Below are 16,188 nucleotides of genomic sequence, written 5' to 3'. Positions count from 1 at the left end.
TGCCTGGCGGTGGCATGGTGGGCAGAGCTCATTGGGCTTTGAGTACCTGGGGCCCATCTCGCCGAGCGGCTGGGACTTGAAACGGTCCCAGCTAACAGGTCATAATTTAAGCGTCATTGGCCTTACCTGTTGGCAGGCAGGGTTAGCACCTTCCCCTTGCTGTATATGAATAAAATCCGCCGCCATCGCACCTCCAGACCTTTGTGCTTTATTTCCTGGATGTTAAGAGGAAGGGGCTTGGGGGCGCCGCATCGCAGGCTCTGAGGTCATGCATATCATTAGCACGAACGCCCATTATAGTAACGCAAGGGTCCCCGTTACGGCTGAAAATAGCACTTGACGCTGATTTAGTGAGCTCAGGAGATTCACAATCTCAGTTAACGATGCGTTACTTTAAATTAGCACATTTTGATGGCGATAACGGAGCTCTGTGGATCTCGGAATTAGATTGTAAGCTCTTCAGGTCAGAGATTCCTCACCCTATCCGTTATACTGTATTACAATTCCCTGCATTATAGTGGCTATATTGTAAAGCGCTGAATATAAATCCAAATATATATACAAACATACATGTCCATATCATACAGTATATATGTTATCAAAAGTATCAGCACTTATTGGTGTTGTATATTAACCCCTTGAGTACCAGAGGAGGGTGCAAAGCAATGCGTTGCGGGCTAGTCTGGCAGCTAATGGGTTAATCAGACTTACCTGTTTAAAGGAGACATGGAGGTTTTTACTCAGTCACAGGGCAAAAAAACAGTAATGAAATATAATACGGTTTATTTTGGATAAATCCTCGGAAACACACAGAAATACAAAATACAAAAATATATACACAGAGGTGTCTGGGGGATGAAATTTACCTTTCCTTGTGGCAAGGATCCACTTCAAATGGGTTTCCCCTGTCCGCTTCTCTGCTCCAGGATATCAAAGTGCTGCACACAGCAGCTCCTCTGAAATGTATCTCCACAATCCTTCCCAGAGATGGACTTCAGCAAACTCCACACTCCTTCCCAGAGGTGGATTCCTGAGGGAATCTCCACACTCCCTCCCAGAGTGCCTCTCCCTCTGAGGGATAACTCCTGCTCTGACCTGCAGTATTCCTTTTATACCTCTTGCCCGCTATGCTTTAACATTGAATAATGGTAGCCAGCCAAGAGAAACAGTGCCTTGGGCTCAGATCTGATAACTGATTAATTTAACTAATCCCCCACCTTTGTTCTGATCTTTTTCTATGGAGAGCTTCAACTGAGTGAATTACTTAGTCTTTCTCCTTAGAAATAACAATAACAGTGGAATATTTTATTTACTTTCTTGCATGTTAATTCAATACCAACTACTGTATCTAATCTGGGAGGAGCTGCTAACACATGTATACATGCAGACAAGGTAATTATGTAAATACAGGACTTAGCATTATACACAATTAGCCCAAATCACATCATGAAATAATTCTGGGGGAAGGATTGTCACAAAGAATACATGCTTTGAAATACATTCGTTCAGACAATTTACACATTTCCAGTTCTTCCCCAGATGTTAAAGACATTTGGCTGGATGAAATATTACTAGGACAGCCAAGTTACACAGTGTTGTAGGGGTAAATAGCTGAGATTTCTCACCACTAGGTCAGCCAGCAACCCCTACCGTCACAATGAAACGGTGTATTTGGGGTCTGGGTTGGGTTTGCCCACCCTGGTGTAGGGTGAAGTGTGTATATGGGGCTGTGTTGGGTTCCCCCCCCCCCCCCCCGGGGTGCAGGGTGAAGCTGTGTATTTGGGGGCTGGGTTGGATTTGCCCCCTACCCCCCAGGGGTGCAGGATGAGTATGTGTGTTTTGGGGCTGAAGGAGCAGCTCAGTGAGTAAAGACACCGACTCATTACAATGACACAGACTTCTGGGGTAAGGATTGTAACAAAGAAAAGAATACTTACTTTGAAATACATTCGTTCAGACAATTTACACATTTCCAGTTCTTCCCCAGATGTTAAAGACATTTGGCTGGATGAAATATTACTAGGACAGCCAAGTTACACAGTGTTGTAGGGGTAAATAGCTGGGATTTCTCACCACTAGGTCAGCCAGCAACCCCTACTGTCACAATGAAGCTGTGCAATTGGGGGCTGGGTTGGGTTTGCCCACCCTGGTGTAGGGTGAAGTGTGTATATGGGGGCTGTGTTGGGTTTCCCCCCCCCCTCCCCCGGGGGTGCAGCGTGAAGCTGTGTATTTGGGGGCTGGGTTGGATTTGCCCCCCCCCCCCGGGTTGTGCAGGATGAGTATGTGTGTTTTGGGGCTGAAGGAGCAGCTCAGTGAGTAAAGACACTGACTCATTACAATGACGCAGAGTTTGAACCTGGTTCAATTCCCGCTGTCGGCTCCTTGGGCAATTCACTTTATCTCCCTGTGCCTCAGGCACCAAACAATAGATTGTAAGCTCTACGGGGCAGGGAACGTGCGCCTGTGACAAACTGTGTACAGTGCTACACAAGCAAAAACTATTATTATTCAGCGAAGCAATGAAGGTCGGCAAAGAGGTTAACAATAACTTTCAATATCAATGGCATCGCCACTTTAAGACTATTAGGGTCATGTTCGGTGAGAGAACAGGAAGCAGGAATTATTTTGTGCAGCCAATGCAAAGGAGAGCAGAGGCCCAGCATGGGGCCAGAGCTAACATAAGGGCTGCACACGGCCCTCGTCCCCCCTTGCACCTTTACCCCCTGCACCTTGCCAGCAGGCAGGGGACCAAATGGGGTGGGGAAAGGAGATGGGGTATTTAGCCGGGGTCCCTGCTCCTGGGGCATAGTGCATAATGATTTCTGAATTGTATCTGGAGTAACATCTGTGTTATTCTATAATTAGGGTTTAAAGTTCCTTATGGGGATTGGGGAGCTGTGCACGGTTTGGGACAATAACATTTAGATGGGATTAAAGGTCTGGAATGGACAAATAATGGTGCGGTAGAAAGCAGCGTGTGTCTGATTACAGAAACGTTAGAGTTAAGAATAGCTGGCTGGTGTTGGGGAGGAGTGGCCATGTACATCAACAAACAAGGGCAGTTCCAAGACTAGAGATCCCTGAGAGAGGGAGAGACGGGTAGGAGAGACAGAGTGGTGAAGGTGAGAGGTGAGAGGTGAGCAGTTAGGAGAGACAGAGAGGGGTGTGGGGGAGAGGTGAGCGGTTAGAAGAGACAGAGAAGGGTGTGGGGGAGAGGTGAGCGGTTAGGAGAGACAGAGTATGGAGTTACAGTCAGAGCCCTGGTCTGTGCTCCCTGTGTCCTTATCTAAGGCCTCCCTACTGGGCATCATCTTCACCATCTGTCTTCTGCTGCTGGACTACATGAAGCGCAGGAAGACATGGAGACGGTTCCCACCAGGACCTCCCTCGGTGCCCTTTGTGGGGAACATGATGCAGGTTGACCTCCAAAACCTCCATGTCTCCTTTAAACAGGTAAGTCTGATTAACCCATTAGCTGCCAGACTAGCCGCAACGCATTGCTTTACACCCTCCTCTGGTACTCAAGGGGTTAATATACAACACCAATAAGTGCTGATACTTTTGATAACATATATACTGTATGATATGGACATGTATGTTTGTATATATATTTGGATTTATATTCAGCGCTTTACAACATAGCCACCATAATGCAGGGAATTGTAATACAGTATAACGGATAGGGTGAGGAATATCTGCCCTGAAGAGCTTACAATCTAATTCCGAGATCCACAGAGCTCCGTTATCGCCTTCAAGATGTGCTAATTTAAGGTAACGCATCGTTAACTGAGAATGTGAATCTCCTGAGCTCACTAAATCAGCGTCAAGTGCTATTTTCAGCCGTAACGGGGACCCTTGCGTTACTATAATGGGCGTTCGTGCTAATGATATGCATGACCTCAGAGCTTGCGATGCGGCGCCCCAAGCCCCTTCCTCTTAACATCCAGGAAATAAAGCACACGCACAAAGGTCTGGAGGTTGGAGAACCCTGCCTACCAACAGGTACGGCCAATGACCCTTAAATTATGACCTGTTAGCTGGGACCGTTTCAAGTCCCAGCCGCTCGGCGAGATGGGCCCCAGGTACTCAAAGCCCAGTGAGCTCTGCCCACCATGCCACCGCCAGGCATCACCGTAACTGAGCTTCGTGTGGCAAGGTTACCCGGCACTTACCCCCCAGTCATCCGCCACCAATGGAGCTATTTAACTCCTTAAACTAGCCCCGGACCGCCAAACCCGCAGGAACCCTCCCAAACCCGATCTGAAGGAACATTAACCGAGTCACACTGCTTAACACGCAACCATGCGAATGGACCAAAGCCGCCCCCTAGTGGGGGTGAAAATCCCTCCTACTTCCTCTCGCTTGCGTCCCTGCTTTTGCCCTTGCGAGAGCATTCGCCTGCAGGTGGGGGCTTCCCCCACTGGATGAACACTCATGCCGGTGTAACCGCTGACCTTACACTGGCCCTTATTAAAGCGCCAGCAACGACCCTTCCTCCTGCCGCCTGCCAGGCCAGAAGATGACCTGATGTCGGACGCCCCGAGGAAGGATGCCGGCTTCCCCATGAACTCAATCTACAAATCCATATCTTTAGAATCCCAAGATTATTGATGGCGGACAGCCATTTTTTGTCTGAACTGCCCATCATAGTTCCACCGCGCCACCCTACTGTACTTCCGCTGTACAAACCTGGTCATAGAGGGATCGGCCCGGCCCCAGCTCCACTACCGTGCCTCCTCCCGCAAACTACCATTCGCTATGTAACGGCGCTGGTGGTACCTTCTCCACCCAGCAGACCCACTGGCATGGGGAATTCGGTATAACCAAATCCCTACCTGCTCACCACCACCAGGATGAATTACCGCCGGTCGTCTTGCTGCCGGTCACCTCGCCGCCATCTTTATGTCTTCCCAGTCAGCCGCAGGGCACCTCGCGTGGCCACCGCCGCTCCGACGGCATTTGTGAGTGCGCCCGTGCTTGAGCCCAGCAGGACACTTGGGGCGACCACCGCCCGATTGTCCTGCCGGGCACTCTCACAAAAGCCGTTGGCGCGGCGGCTGAGCAAGGTGCCCTGCGGATTGTCTGGGAGGACATTTAAAGATGGCGACGAGTTGACCAGCAGCAGGATGACCTGCGATGAGTTGTCCTGGCGGCAGAGCACCAGTGGAAATTTGGTCGCAGCCAAATATCCCATTCTGTGGGGAAGTGACCCTCCTAAGATCTTGAAGTTGAAGGGGTATTCTCTTACCCCTTGATGGGCCAGGTGTGACACTCTGACAATGCCCCCAAGTGATTCCTCAGAGGACCCACCTGAACCTCCTCCCATGACTCCCATGACACCAGACAGCCCCGGCAGGTGCTACTGCAGCCATCCTTCCACCGGGGGCTGCACCTCGAGCTGCAGCTGTCGTACTATCTCTTGAAACTCCGCCACATGTCCTCACTGCCACCTATAACCCCTCAATACCTGGTCAGGAACTGCAATTCTGCCTTATCCTCCTCTCGTGATCTACATGCCCCGCTTTCTCTTTGCCGTCTTCACCCTTCTAACCCCAGACCGTGGCTAAATTTCCACACGCGCATGTTGCGTTCCTCCACTCGTTCCTCTGAACGCCTCTGGAGGAAATCTCACTCTCGCAGACTTCCTTCACTACAAATTTATGCTATCCTGTTTCAACTCTGCCCTCTCTCAAGCTAAACAAATCTACTTTTCTTCACTAATCAACAGGCACAAAACTAACCTATGCCGACTCTATTCTGTCTTTGACTCTCTACTCAAACCACCCTCAGCTGCCTCTTCTTCCTCCATCACACCTCAGGACTTTGCTGACTATTTTAAGGAAAAGGTGGAATCCATACGTCAGAACATCCCCTCTGTTTCCTCGTCCCATCCGACACCGCTTCCCAATTCTCCTCCTGCCTTCCTTGACTCTTTTTCCGCTGTCTCAGAGGAGGATGTGTCACTGCTGATCTCCTCCTCTCCCTCTACCACGTGCCCTCTTGACCCCATTCCCTCCCATCTCCTAAAACCTCTTTTTCCTACTATAACCCCTACGCTTACACACATTTTTAACTCCTCACACTACTCTGGTACCTTTTCCACCTCATTCAAACATGCAACAGTTATACCATTACTCAAAAACAGCAAGATTGACCCTACCTGTCTTTCTAACATCGTCCTTTTCCCTCCTGCCTTTTGCCTCTAAACTACTTGAATGTCTTGTATTCTCTCGTTTGCTCAACTTTCTCAACACCCATTCTCTCCTAGACCCTCTACAATCTGGCTTCCGCACTGCTCACTCGACTGAAACAGCCCTCACTAAACTAACTAATTACCTCCATGATGCCAAAGATAGAGGTAATTACACTCTGCTCATATTACTCGACCTCTCTGCAGCATTTGACACCGTGGACCACCCTCTTCTCCTTTATATTCTCCATACTCTTGGTATTCGGAACAAAGCTCTATCCTGGATCTCCTCTTACCTCTCCCATCGTACTTTCAGTGCCTCTTCTGATAACACGTCCTCCTCCTCTATCGATCTCTCTGTGGTGGTACCGCAGGGCTCTGTCCTGGGACCTCATCTCTTTTCTCTGTACATACTCTCTCTAGGTGACCTAATCACATTTTAGGTTTAAATATCACCTCTATGCTGACGACACCTTAATATCTCACTATACCCTCCTCTGCCCCTCCTTAAATCTCCCCCTAGAATCTCACTATACACCCTCCTCTGCCCCTCCTCACATCTCACCCTAATATCTCACTATACACTCCTCTGCCCCTCCTTACATCTCACCCTAATCTCTCACTATACCCTTCACTGCCCCTCCTTACATCTCAGCCCTAATCTCTCGCTATATACCTGCCTGACTCCTGCGTTTTGCTCAAGGATGTCTTCTCTCTACCCCATTTGTATCTAAAGCCCTCTCCCGCCTTAAACCTTTCTCCCTGACTGCCCCACACCTCTGTAATGTCCTTCTCCTCAATACCCGACTAGCACCCTCTCTATCCACCTTGAAGATCCATCTTCTAACACACCTCCTTAACGAAGCATACTGTATGGGAGCTCCGTGGCTGATACTATACACCTCATACACTGACCTTGGCCCCTTGCAGACGCACTTACCAGAAAAACCCTCCTACTGTCTCTGTACATTCTCCCTCCTCACCACTTAGATTGCAAGCTCTTCGGGGCAGGGACTCCCTTTCCTAATGCTACTTTTATGTGTGAAACACTTATTCCTGCGATGTCCCGTGTGTTACTGCTGTAAAGCGCTGTGTACCTGGATGGCGCTATATAAAGATATACATGCAGTGCGCACACATGGAGAACTTTGTACTTAATGCAGAATTTGATAGGAAGCCAGGAGAGGGATTATGGGAGGAAATCAACAGTCCAACATTATGCAACACATACTAACTCAGGAGCCCCACGTGTAATCCTTACCGGTCCCTCGACAAGTGCTGGAGCATTACTAACCCCATGCAAGAGACTGACAATGTATCCCTTACTGCGGGTAACAAGTGTACGTCCCTCCCCAGTGAGCGTGAGTGAGCAGAAGTCCGCAGTGATACTGTTTGCCACGAGTTTCTGACAAGTACCCACTATGTCCGTGTCTGTCCGATGGTATTGACGGCTGTCAAATAAAACACTTTTTTGTTTATAAACGTTCCTGGCGCCCATCCTTGTTATATTCAAGTATCCACACCCAGCCTGCACCCACCCAGCACCCTGCAAAGGCCTGAGAGATTGGGCACTGCCAATGTATATACACGGTTATACCTGCACCAAGCCTGCACCCACCAAGCACAGGCCTGAGATACTGAGCCCTGACAATGTATATACATAGTTACACCCACACCCAGCCTGCACCCACCCAGCACCCTGCACAGGCCTGAGATACAGAGCCCTGCCAATGTATATACGTAGTTACACCCACACCCAGCCTGCACCCACCCAGCACCCTGCACAGGCCTGAGACTGAGCCCTGCCAATACATATACGTAGTTACACCCACACCCAGCCTGCACCCACCCAGCACCCTGCAAAGGCCTGAGAGACTGGGCACTGCCAATGTATATACACCGTTATACCCACACTCAGCCTGCACCCACCCAGCACAGGCCTGAGAGACTGAGCCCTGCCAGTGTACATACGTAGTTACACCCACACCCACCCAGCACCCTGCACAGGCCTGAGATACTGAGCACTGCCAATACATATACGTAGTTACACCCACACCCAGCCTACACCCACCCAGCTCCCTGCACAGGCCTGAGATACTGAGCCCTGCCAATGTATATACGTAGTTACACCCACATCCAGCCTGCACCCACCCAGCACCCTGCACAGGCCTGAGATACTGAGCCCTGCCAATATGCCAATACATATACGTAGTTTACACCCACATCCTGCCTGCACGCACCCAGCACCCTGCACAGGCCTGAGATACTGAGCCCTGCCAATGTATATACGTAGTTACACCCACACCCAGCCTGCACCCACCCAGCACCCTGCAAAGGCCTGAGAGACTGGGCACTGCCAATGTATATACACCGTTATACCCACACTCAGCCTGCACCCACCCAGCACAGGCCTGAGAGACTGAGCCCTGCCAGTGTACATACGTAGTTACACCCACACCCACCCAGCACCCTGCACAGGCCTGAGATACTGAGCACTGCCAATACATATACGTAGTTACACCCACACCCAGCCTACACCCACCCAGCTCCCTGCACAGGCCTGAGATACTGAGCCCTGCCAATGTATATACGTAGTTACACCCACATCCAGCCTGCACCCACCCAGCACCCTGCACAGGCCTGAGATACTGAGCCCTGCCAATATGCCAATACATATACGTAGTTTACACCCACATCCTGCCTGCACGCACCCAGCACCCTGCACAGGCCTGAGATACTGAGCCCTGCCAATGTATATACGTAGTTACACCCACACTCAGCCTGCACCCACCCAGCACCCTGCTAAGGCCTCAGAGACTGAGCCAATGTTTATAGTCACTTTGATGTGATCTCCGTTAGAGCCGGGTAAGAAGCCGGGTTACTTGTACCTGGCAACAAAAGAGATTAGATAAAGATGGCAAACCCCTCTAAAGCTTTGTATTACCCCGAAACATTGACATTTTAACAGTATATTTAAACTTGTTCTTGTCAATCAACCTATTTGTAAAAGGGAAATCCCTCCTGGGACCAATGTGACAGTGACACACTTGCTTTGCAGGCAAGCTGAGTGCGGTTCAAAGTCACTTTTTTTGTTTATGTAAGCGCCAAACGTGGGTGAGCATGTGTGCACGAGCGTGAGCGGGGACGTCAAAATTTAAATTGCGAGAAGTAAACTCGCCAAGCACCGCATGGTCAGCGGCAGCGTGGCCGGAGCCTTAGGAAGATAATTACACAGATAAGTTGTATAAAACATTTAATTGGCCACAAAGGACTGAAGTTCTTACCTGTAAAGCCCCGGCATCCCTCAGGGGATTGTCACATGCTGCGGCTTAGTCAATAGGGCGGCTGCATTTGCAATTAAGGCCTTTTCAGTGCAAGGGAGCCTGCGCTGACAGTTTTGAATAGGGACAGACGCTGCAGTTACATGTTGCTAGGCAACCAGTGAAGCTGTGAGAGATGACAGTTAAGTGTGTTTTTGAATAGTGTGAGTTGGAGCTGGGAGCTGGGTGAGTTAGGGTGTGTGTGCAGGGACCAGTAGCCCCTGGCACTAAGCCGAGTTAACCTCAGAGGCCCCAGATAAGTATTACCATTGCCCCAGTTTGTGGTTGCTTCAGGGACAGGCCCTACGTGAGGAGTTCTGCCCCTTTAGCTGTTTGGGTTTAGTTAAGTTAAGGAGCCACTCAGTGGCAAGCAGCCTGATTACTGGGTCTGGGCAAAGACCCCCCAGAGTTATATAGAGGCTATCTTCTCGGAGGCCATGCCAAGCAGTGTCTGAGGCCTGCTGCCTGCAGACGGATCCCCGTCAAGGTACAGTCGGTGCGGAGCCATGGTGATATTATCCACGCTGGAATTCACCCCACGCGTAGGAGGACGTCTCGTCGGATCAGGCGGATCCACTTCAGTGTATAGCAGCACCCGCGGGCTGGAGTCCCGGGCAGGTATCTATAAGTAGTGCACCAACAGGTCAAGGGATAGCGCTATCTCCAACACACATGGGTGGGTTTGGACATAAGGTACTTTGGGGAATACCTATTTTGATGGGTGCACCCGGTGCACGTCCATGTGTATGGCTATATGCCTTATTCTGTGTGGTACAGGTACCGAAGATATTATTAGTAGCAAAAGTAGTAAGCCTTCGTTGAGCCTATCAGGTAATGCACCACACCCAGTAACACAAGTGTAGATTTCCCCCACATGGTCCCTATCTATCTGCTATCTGCGATTGGGGGGGGGGGGGGGGGAAATGTGTTACATTTTGGAGGCGCTGCTGAGATTTCAGACCTGGGGTGCCCTGTCCTATTTTTCATCCAAATTTGTCCAATTTAATTTTCCACTATGTGGGTGCCCTCAAGGCATGAAGTCCACGCATGGGCCACAAAGCTTAGCCCGACCCCAAACTGCCTTGTAGTTGTGGGCGGAGTTCCTGCTCACGCATTCGCGTCAGACATCCAGGAGCATGTTCGCAAACTCCCTGGACTGGCGCAAGCATGGGTCATAGGGCGAAAGTATGATTTCCTCCATCAATGGAGTGCCATGATACTAAAGGTAGGCCATGCCATAAGCGAGGAAGACGGTCCCCAATTCCTAACTCTGCCCGAGGGTCCGACCAATGGGTGCCCAATTATCTACCCTTACCTAGCAGTTTCTTTGGCTCCCTCATCTGGGGAGGCTAATCATGAGTCCAACCTAAAATGGCGTCTCCTGCCAAGTCAGGAGAGCGCACGTGCTAATGGCGGCCAAGCTGCACCACAATGCGTTACAGTAACCAGCCCGGGTGGCGCGATAACCAGAGCTCCACCCCCGTGACGTAAGTGAGTCTCAGTCCACCACTTCTGTTCCCCGGCAGGGAGAAACAGGATGCAGCGAACTGCACCCTCAGTTATACAGAGGTTGGCGAGTAAAAGGAGTGAAAGCACCCTATCTTTTGTGCCCGTGCTTACAAAAGGAGTCGAATAAGTATGGCGGTATGGACTTTGACCCTTATCACCTACCAGTAGAACTTCTGGTGGCAAAAGCGGACAGGCAGGGGTGCGTACGATGTTTCTGCAGCAAATGTGATTTTCCAGATGGAGAACTGACTTGGGGACCCAAGAGTGCTTGCTGCGGAGCACAGTTCCTGCAACCCATGCTGCTGCAGCCCATGGAAACCGCAGAGAAAGATGCGACAGACCCCTCTACTGGGCCGGTCAATGCTGCCAATCTACCTACCTCAAGAGCGGAGGTTTTGGAGGGCCCGTGCGCCTAACAGCGGTTCCAGACTCAACTCCAGAATCGGTTCCAGATTCGGTTCCAATGAAGGAACCACAGATGTTCGAACCAACGAAGGGTAAGGCGTCCCTACCCCCATTCTCTTCTACTGACAACAGTATCCAAACAGCCGTGGTGATGCGCCTGCCGGTGGACCACTCAAGTGACGCTGAGGACAATGGGCTGATTGACTCACCTACTGCGAACTTTGCTGTGGGCCCGTGGGCCCGTGGGCCCTGCCACGGCCTGTCCGGCCTTCAACGATGGTACCATCGGTCCCAGGGTTGGGATCACTACCTGCCAACGACGACAGGGGTGAGTTGACTGCCCCAGGGGTGTCGGGTGTGAGCTCCCCGGTGATCGTGGGGCATGGTGGCTCCAATGGTAGGGTCACCCGGGCGATGGGCTCACCCCGTCATCGCGTCCTGGTGGAGGTGTCTCCCCTAGAAGATCTCTGCAGACCAGAGAACTGATTTGACCCCATCAAGGTATCCAGTACAGCGGCTATGCGCGGCACTTACTCCTATAAGAGGAACCTTCAATCCTTCTCGTCTCAAGACATGGACCTGCATGTAGATATTGTGATGTCCCCAGAAGATGTCACCACTGAAGAGATTGTTGAAGTGAACAAAGACTGTGCTGTGACCGCTCTGGAAATTTTCGCCTCCTTCATACGCACGCTGGAGCGCTTCATTCACCATGTGGTGGACCGAGGCAAAGGGCAAGACCTCCTGGCCCACCTCGTCCACGTCGCGGATGGCCGGGTAAATGTCTGGCACCAAGACCCCTTACTATTCCTTCTACCAGGGGGAGGAGATGGTTTGGGATTAGAGACTGTAGTACTCGATCCTGATCTCCAAAAGACTCCCAAGAGTCAATCACTCAATCAGTCAGGGGTACCCCACTATGAGACTCAGCTGGCCTCAGGTATCAACGTGATTTGTTGTGTATCCTATGCAATGCATTTTTCATTATATAACTCTCTGTTATATGTCTGCTACCCAAGCGAGGCCGTTGGGATTTTATCAGGGGGAGTGTATAGCCTTGGTATCCCTCAGGGGATTGTCACATGCTGCGGCTTAGTCAATAGGGCGGCTGCATTTGCAATTAAGGCCTTTTCAGTGCAAGGGTGCGCTGGCAGTTTTGAATAGGGACAGTTAAGAGAGGCTGCAGTTACATGTTGCTAGGCAACCAGTGAAGCTGTGAGAGATGACAGTTAAGACAGTTTTTTGAAGAGTGTGAGTTGGAGCTGGGAGCTGGGTGAGTTAGGGTGTGTGTAGTCAGGGAGCACTTGTCCCTGGCACTAGGCCTAGTTAACCCCAGAGGCCCCAGATAACTATTACCATTGCCCCAGTTTGTGGTTGCTTCAGGGACAGGCCCTACGTGAGGAGTTCTGCCCCTTTAGCTGTTTGGGTTGAGTTAAGTTAAGGAGCCACTCAGTGGCGCACAGCTTGATTACTGGGTCTGGGCTCAGACCCCCCCAGAGTTACATAGAGACTATCTTCTCGGAGGCCACGCCAAGCAGTGACTGCGGCCTGCCGGCTGCAGACGGATCCCCGTCAAGGTACAGACGGTGCGGAGCCGTGGTGATATTATCCACGCTGGAATTCACCCCACGCGTAGGAGGACGTCTCGTCGGATCAGGCGGATCCACTTCAGTGTATAGCGGCACCCGCGGGCTGGAGCCTCGGGCAGGTATCTATACGTAGTGCACCAACACGTCAAGGGATAGCGCTATCTCCAACACACGTGGGTGGGTTTGGACATAAGGTACTTTGGGGAATACCTATGTTGATGTGTGCACCCGGGGCACGTCCATGTGTGTGTGTATACGCATTATTCTGTGTGGTACAGGTACCAAAGTTATTATTAGTAGCAATAGTAAACAGTTGTTAGCATACACTGTGTGCATGTTTTATTATTGTGGTACCTGTAAGAGGACCATCCCCCTCTGGTGGGAACCCTTACAGGTGGAGGCGCTGTGTTCGACGAATCAGGTAACTCCAGGCTCCCAGTGGCGGAGGTTCAGGCCTTCTGTGAGCCTATCAGGTAACGCACCACACCCAGTAACACAAGTGTAGATTTCCCCCACATGGTCCCTATCTGCGATTGGGGGGGGGGGGGAAGGTGTTACACCTGTAAAACCTGGCACGACACTGGCATTAGTTCCTTTCGGGCCTACGTGAAAATGCCAGTTTAATGGATAAATTGCTCTTTCCGTTCACAGATAACCAAACAGTACGGGGATGTGTTCAGCCTTCAGTTCTGTTGGCATAATGTAGTGGTGTTGAACGGGTTTGAGGTCATGAAAGAAGTTCTGATCAACCAGTCTGAGGACACAGCGGACCGGCCCTGTTTTCCCATCTTTGAAGCTATTGGGCTCTCTGGGAATTCAAAAGGTAAGGCGATCGACTCACACATCCCCCTGTATAATAGGCTCTAGCCAGGGCTGCCGACACGTGGGGAACAGCTTCAGTACTCCCGGGCCCGACTTCCAACTGGCTCACTTTACTCGCTGATGGAATGAGCCACAAGTCAGGGTCCAAAATTATGTCCCACATACCTCTTTCCCCCTCATGCTCGACATCTCAGCCGGGGACCCTGGAAAACCTGTTCGTGTCGTGTGTGTGTGTGTGTGTGTGTGTGTTTTGGACCCAATAAACCATTTTTTTGGATTATCTCTTGTGCTGTACCGGTGAATTGTATCTCTAGGGATCCTCACAGACTATATGTAGCGGAGTTTCCCCCACCCTCTGGGAGATCACGTTACCATGTGTGGTGTGGTGGTGCATACCTGCTGGCTTACAGTAGAGCTGAGTCTCTGCCAGTGTGGTTGAACAGGACAGGCTTCTGGGGTAGTAACTTATTATTTCTCAGGCTGCGGTCCCAGTGCGTTCTAAAGCGCACAAGCACCGCCCCCCAGTCAGTCCGGTCCCAGTCTCTACCTCCGCGCGGAAGGTGCAGCCGCGCACTACGACGAGTTCTCTCAAATACAGAAAAATGTATTTGGAACTCGCCGGCGACTCAGCCGATGATGGCGAACCAGCCCAGTGAGGTCATAGCCACGCCCCTGCAAAACCCCACCACTCCCCCTCCCGTCACAATCTCTCCCAAGACCGCGATCTGCGGTGAAGCGCTGTGCATGCGCCGCCCCCCCCCGGACGCGCATGCTACGGTGCTGACTGGGACTGCAGCCTCACGGTGACAGCGCCTCCATCTCTTGCAGGCCCCCTCTGGATGGTCCCTGGGTCAGTTCTGGGGCTTGAGGCCCTTCCAGCTGCCCTTACTCTTCCCCAACCCCCTGATGGAATTGGGTTATATGATCTCACTTCCACTCCCCTAGGGGAGGGAATATAAAGTGACAGAGTCCCGCACACTTGTTGTGGTGAGACCAGCCTCTCTCAATTGGGTAGAGGCACTGACTAAATTTAGTAGTGCAGCCCCTTAAGTACAAGGGAAGAAGGTACCAGGTCTGAGCCTAGGATTGGGCAGAATACAGACCTATTCCCACCTCCTCCCCTGTCACTCAAGGGAGCTGCTTCTGTTGGGAAAACCCAGGATTGTTCCTGTCACTGCCTGCACTGTTACCAGGGCTTGCATGACCGGGAGGGCAGACTGGTATCCAAAACCAGACATGGCTACATCTATCCTAGCTATCTATATCTATCCTAGCTATCTATATCTATCCTATCTATCTCTATACTGTATATCTATATCAGGGGGTCTTGTATATCTGTATGTATCTGTTGACACGTGAAGAAATGTATTAATAGAGAGAGATGTGTTGGGCAAAGACTAAGGGGAGAGAGAGATGGAGAGATGCGGGTGGAGAGAGAAGAAAGAGTGAGAGAAGAGAGAGTGAGTGAAGGAGGGGAGAGATGTTGTGGGAGAGAGAAGGTGAGGGAAAGACATAGTTATTCTAGTATTAAATGAAAACTAGAGTGGAATTTGGTGACTCTTACAGGTCTTGGTTACTGGTAATGCGAGTTTGGGTCCTACAGGATCACAACTCAGAGCAGTGCAGGAAATCTTGTACCCTTAGGGGTTGCAAAGAGAATGTAAATGTGCCCCTGGGAGCTTTCAACCTCTAGTGACTGAAATCAGTGAGGTTTGTGACTAAACAAGTCAACATTTTTAATGGGAAAAGTGCTACATGATTGGGTGGTGCATGTGAGAGTAAGCAGGCACATTTGCCTTGTGAACACTTTACTGCAGGCTTTGGCGCCTTGCTCCTCCCAACCTGTGGCAAAAATCCAGACTCCGCTTTCAAACTCTCTTCAAAAAGATTTGTCTGTTTGTGGAATTTGTAATCTTCATATTCAATCCCCATATTTGTACCTTTTCCCGTGTCAATATAAGAAATGACACGTATCTCAGGAACTGGGGGGGGTCCTCAGACATAGGGAGGACCACGGATTAGAGCGCAGGTTCAGGTAGGCTGAAAGAAATAAAGGCCAGCAGGCAGAACCGCTCCTCTAACACAAGACGAGTCACTATTTTCCATGTCCACAGGTGTCGTAATGGCACATTATGGCAGAGGCTGGAAGGAGCAGAGAAGATTCTCCCTGTCTACACTGAGGAACTTCGGGATGGGAAAGAAATCGCTGGAGGAGAAAGTGATCGAGGAAGCCGGGTATCTGTGCTCTGCTCTCCAGTCTGAGCAAGGTAACCAAACCAACGCCAGGTCACTGGGTGATAACGCTCGGCAGTGCGGGGCAGTGCCCATGAGCTATCAGCGAATGGGTTTAACG

General features: G+C 50.8%; 1 protein-coding gene across 3 annotated transcripts in view; it reads left to right on the top strand.

The window, feature by feature from the left end:
- The first annotated feature begins 3,160 nt into the window (after positions 1-3,160).
- Positions 3,161-16,188, top strand: part of LOC142467964 (cytochrome P450 2D17-like) — a 28,051-nt gene continuing 15,023 nt past the window's right edge. The window contains exons 1-3 of one of the 3 annotated variants that reach the window (XM_075574002.1): positions 3,161-3,453; positions 13,665-13,836; positions 15,950-16,102. In XM_075574002.1, coding sequence (XP_075430117.1) covers positions 3,241-3,453; positions 13,665-13,836; positions 15,950-16,102 — 538 coding nt within the window. In that variant the 5' untranslated portion in view covers positions 3,161-3,240. Of the gene's footprint in view, positions 3,454-8,951; positions 9,056-13,023; positions 13,191-13,664; positions 13,837-15,949; positions 16,103-16,188 lie in introns of those variants that run through there. The other 2 variants (XM_075574003.1, XM_075574004.1) reach the window with 2 other exon arrangements.

This window comes from Ascaphus truei, chromosome 17 (assembly GCF_040206685.1).
Source record: "Ascaphus truei isolate aAscTru1 chromosome 17, aAscTru1.hap1, whole genome shotgun sequence".
NCBI lineage: Eukaryota > Metazoa > Chordata > Amphibia > Anura > Ascaphidae > Ascaphus > Ascaphus truei.
Note: the sequence above shows the minus strand (reverse complement) of the source record. Positions and strands in the feature narration are given on the sequence as shown.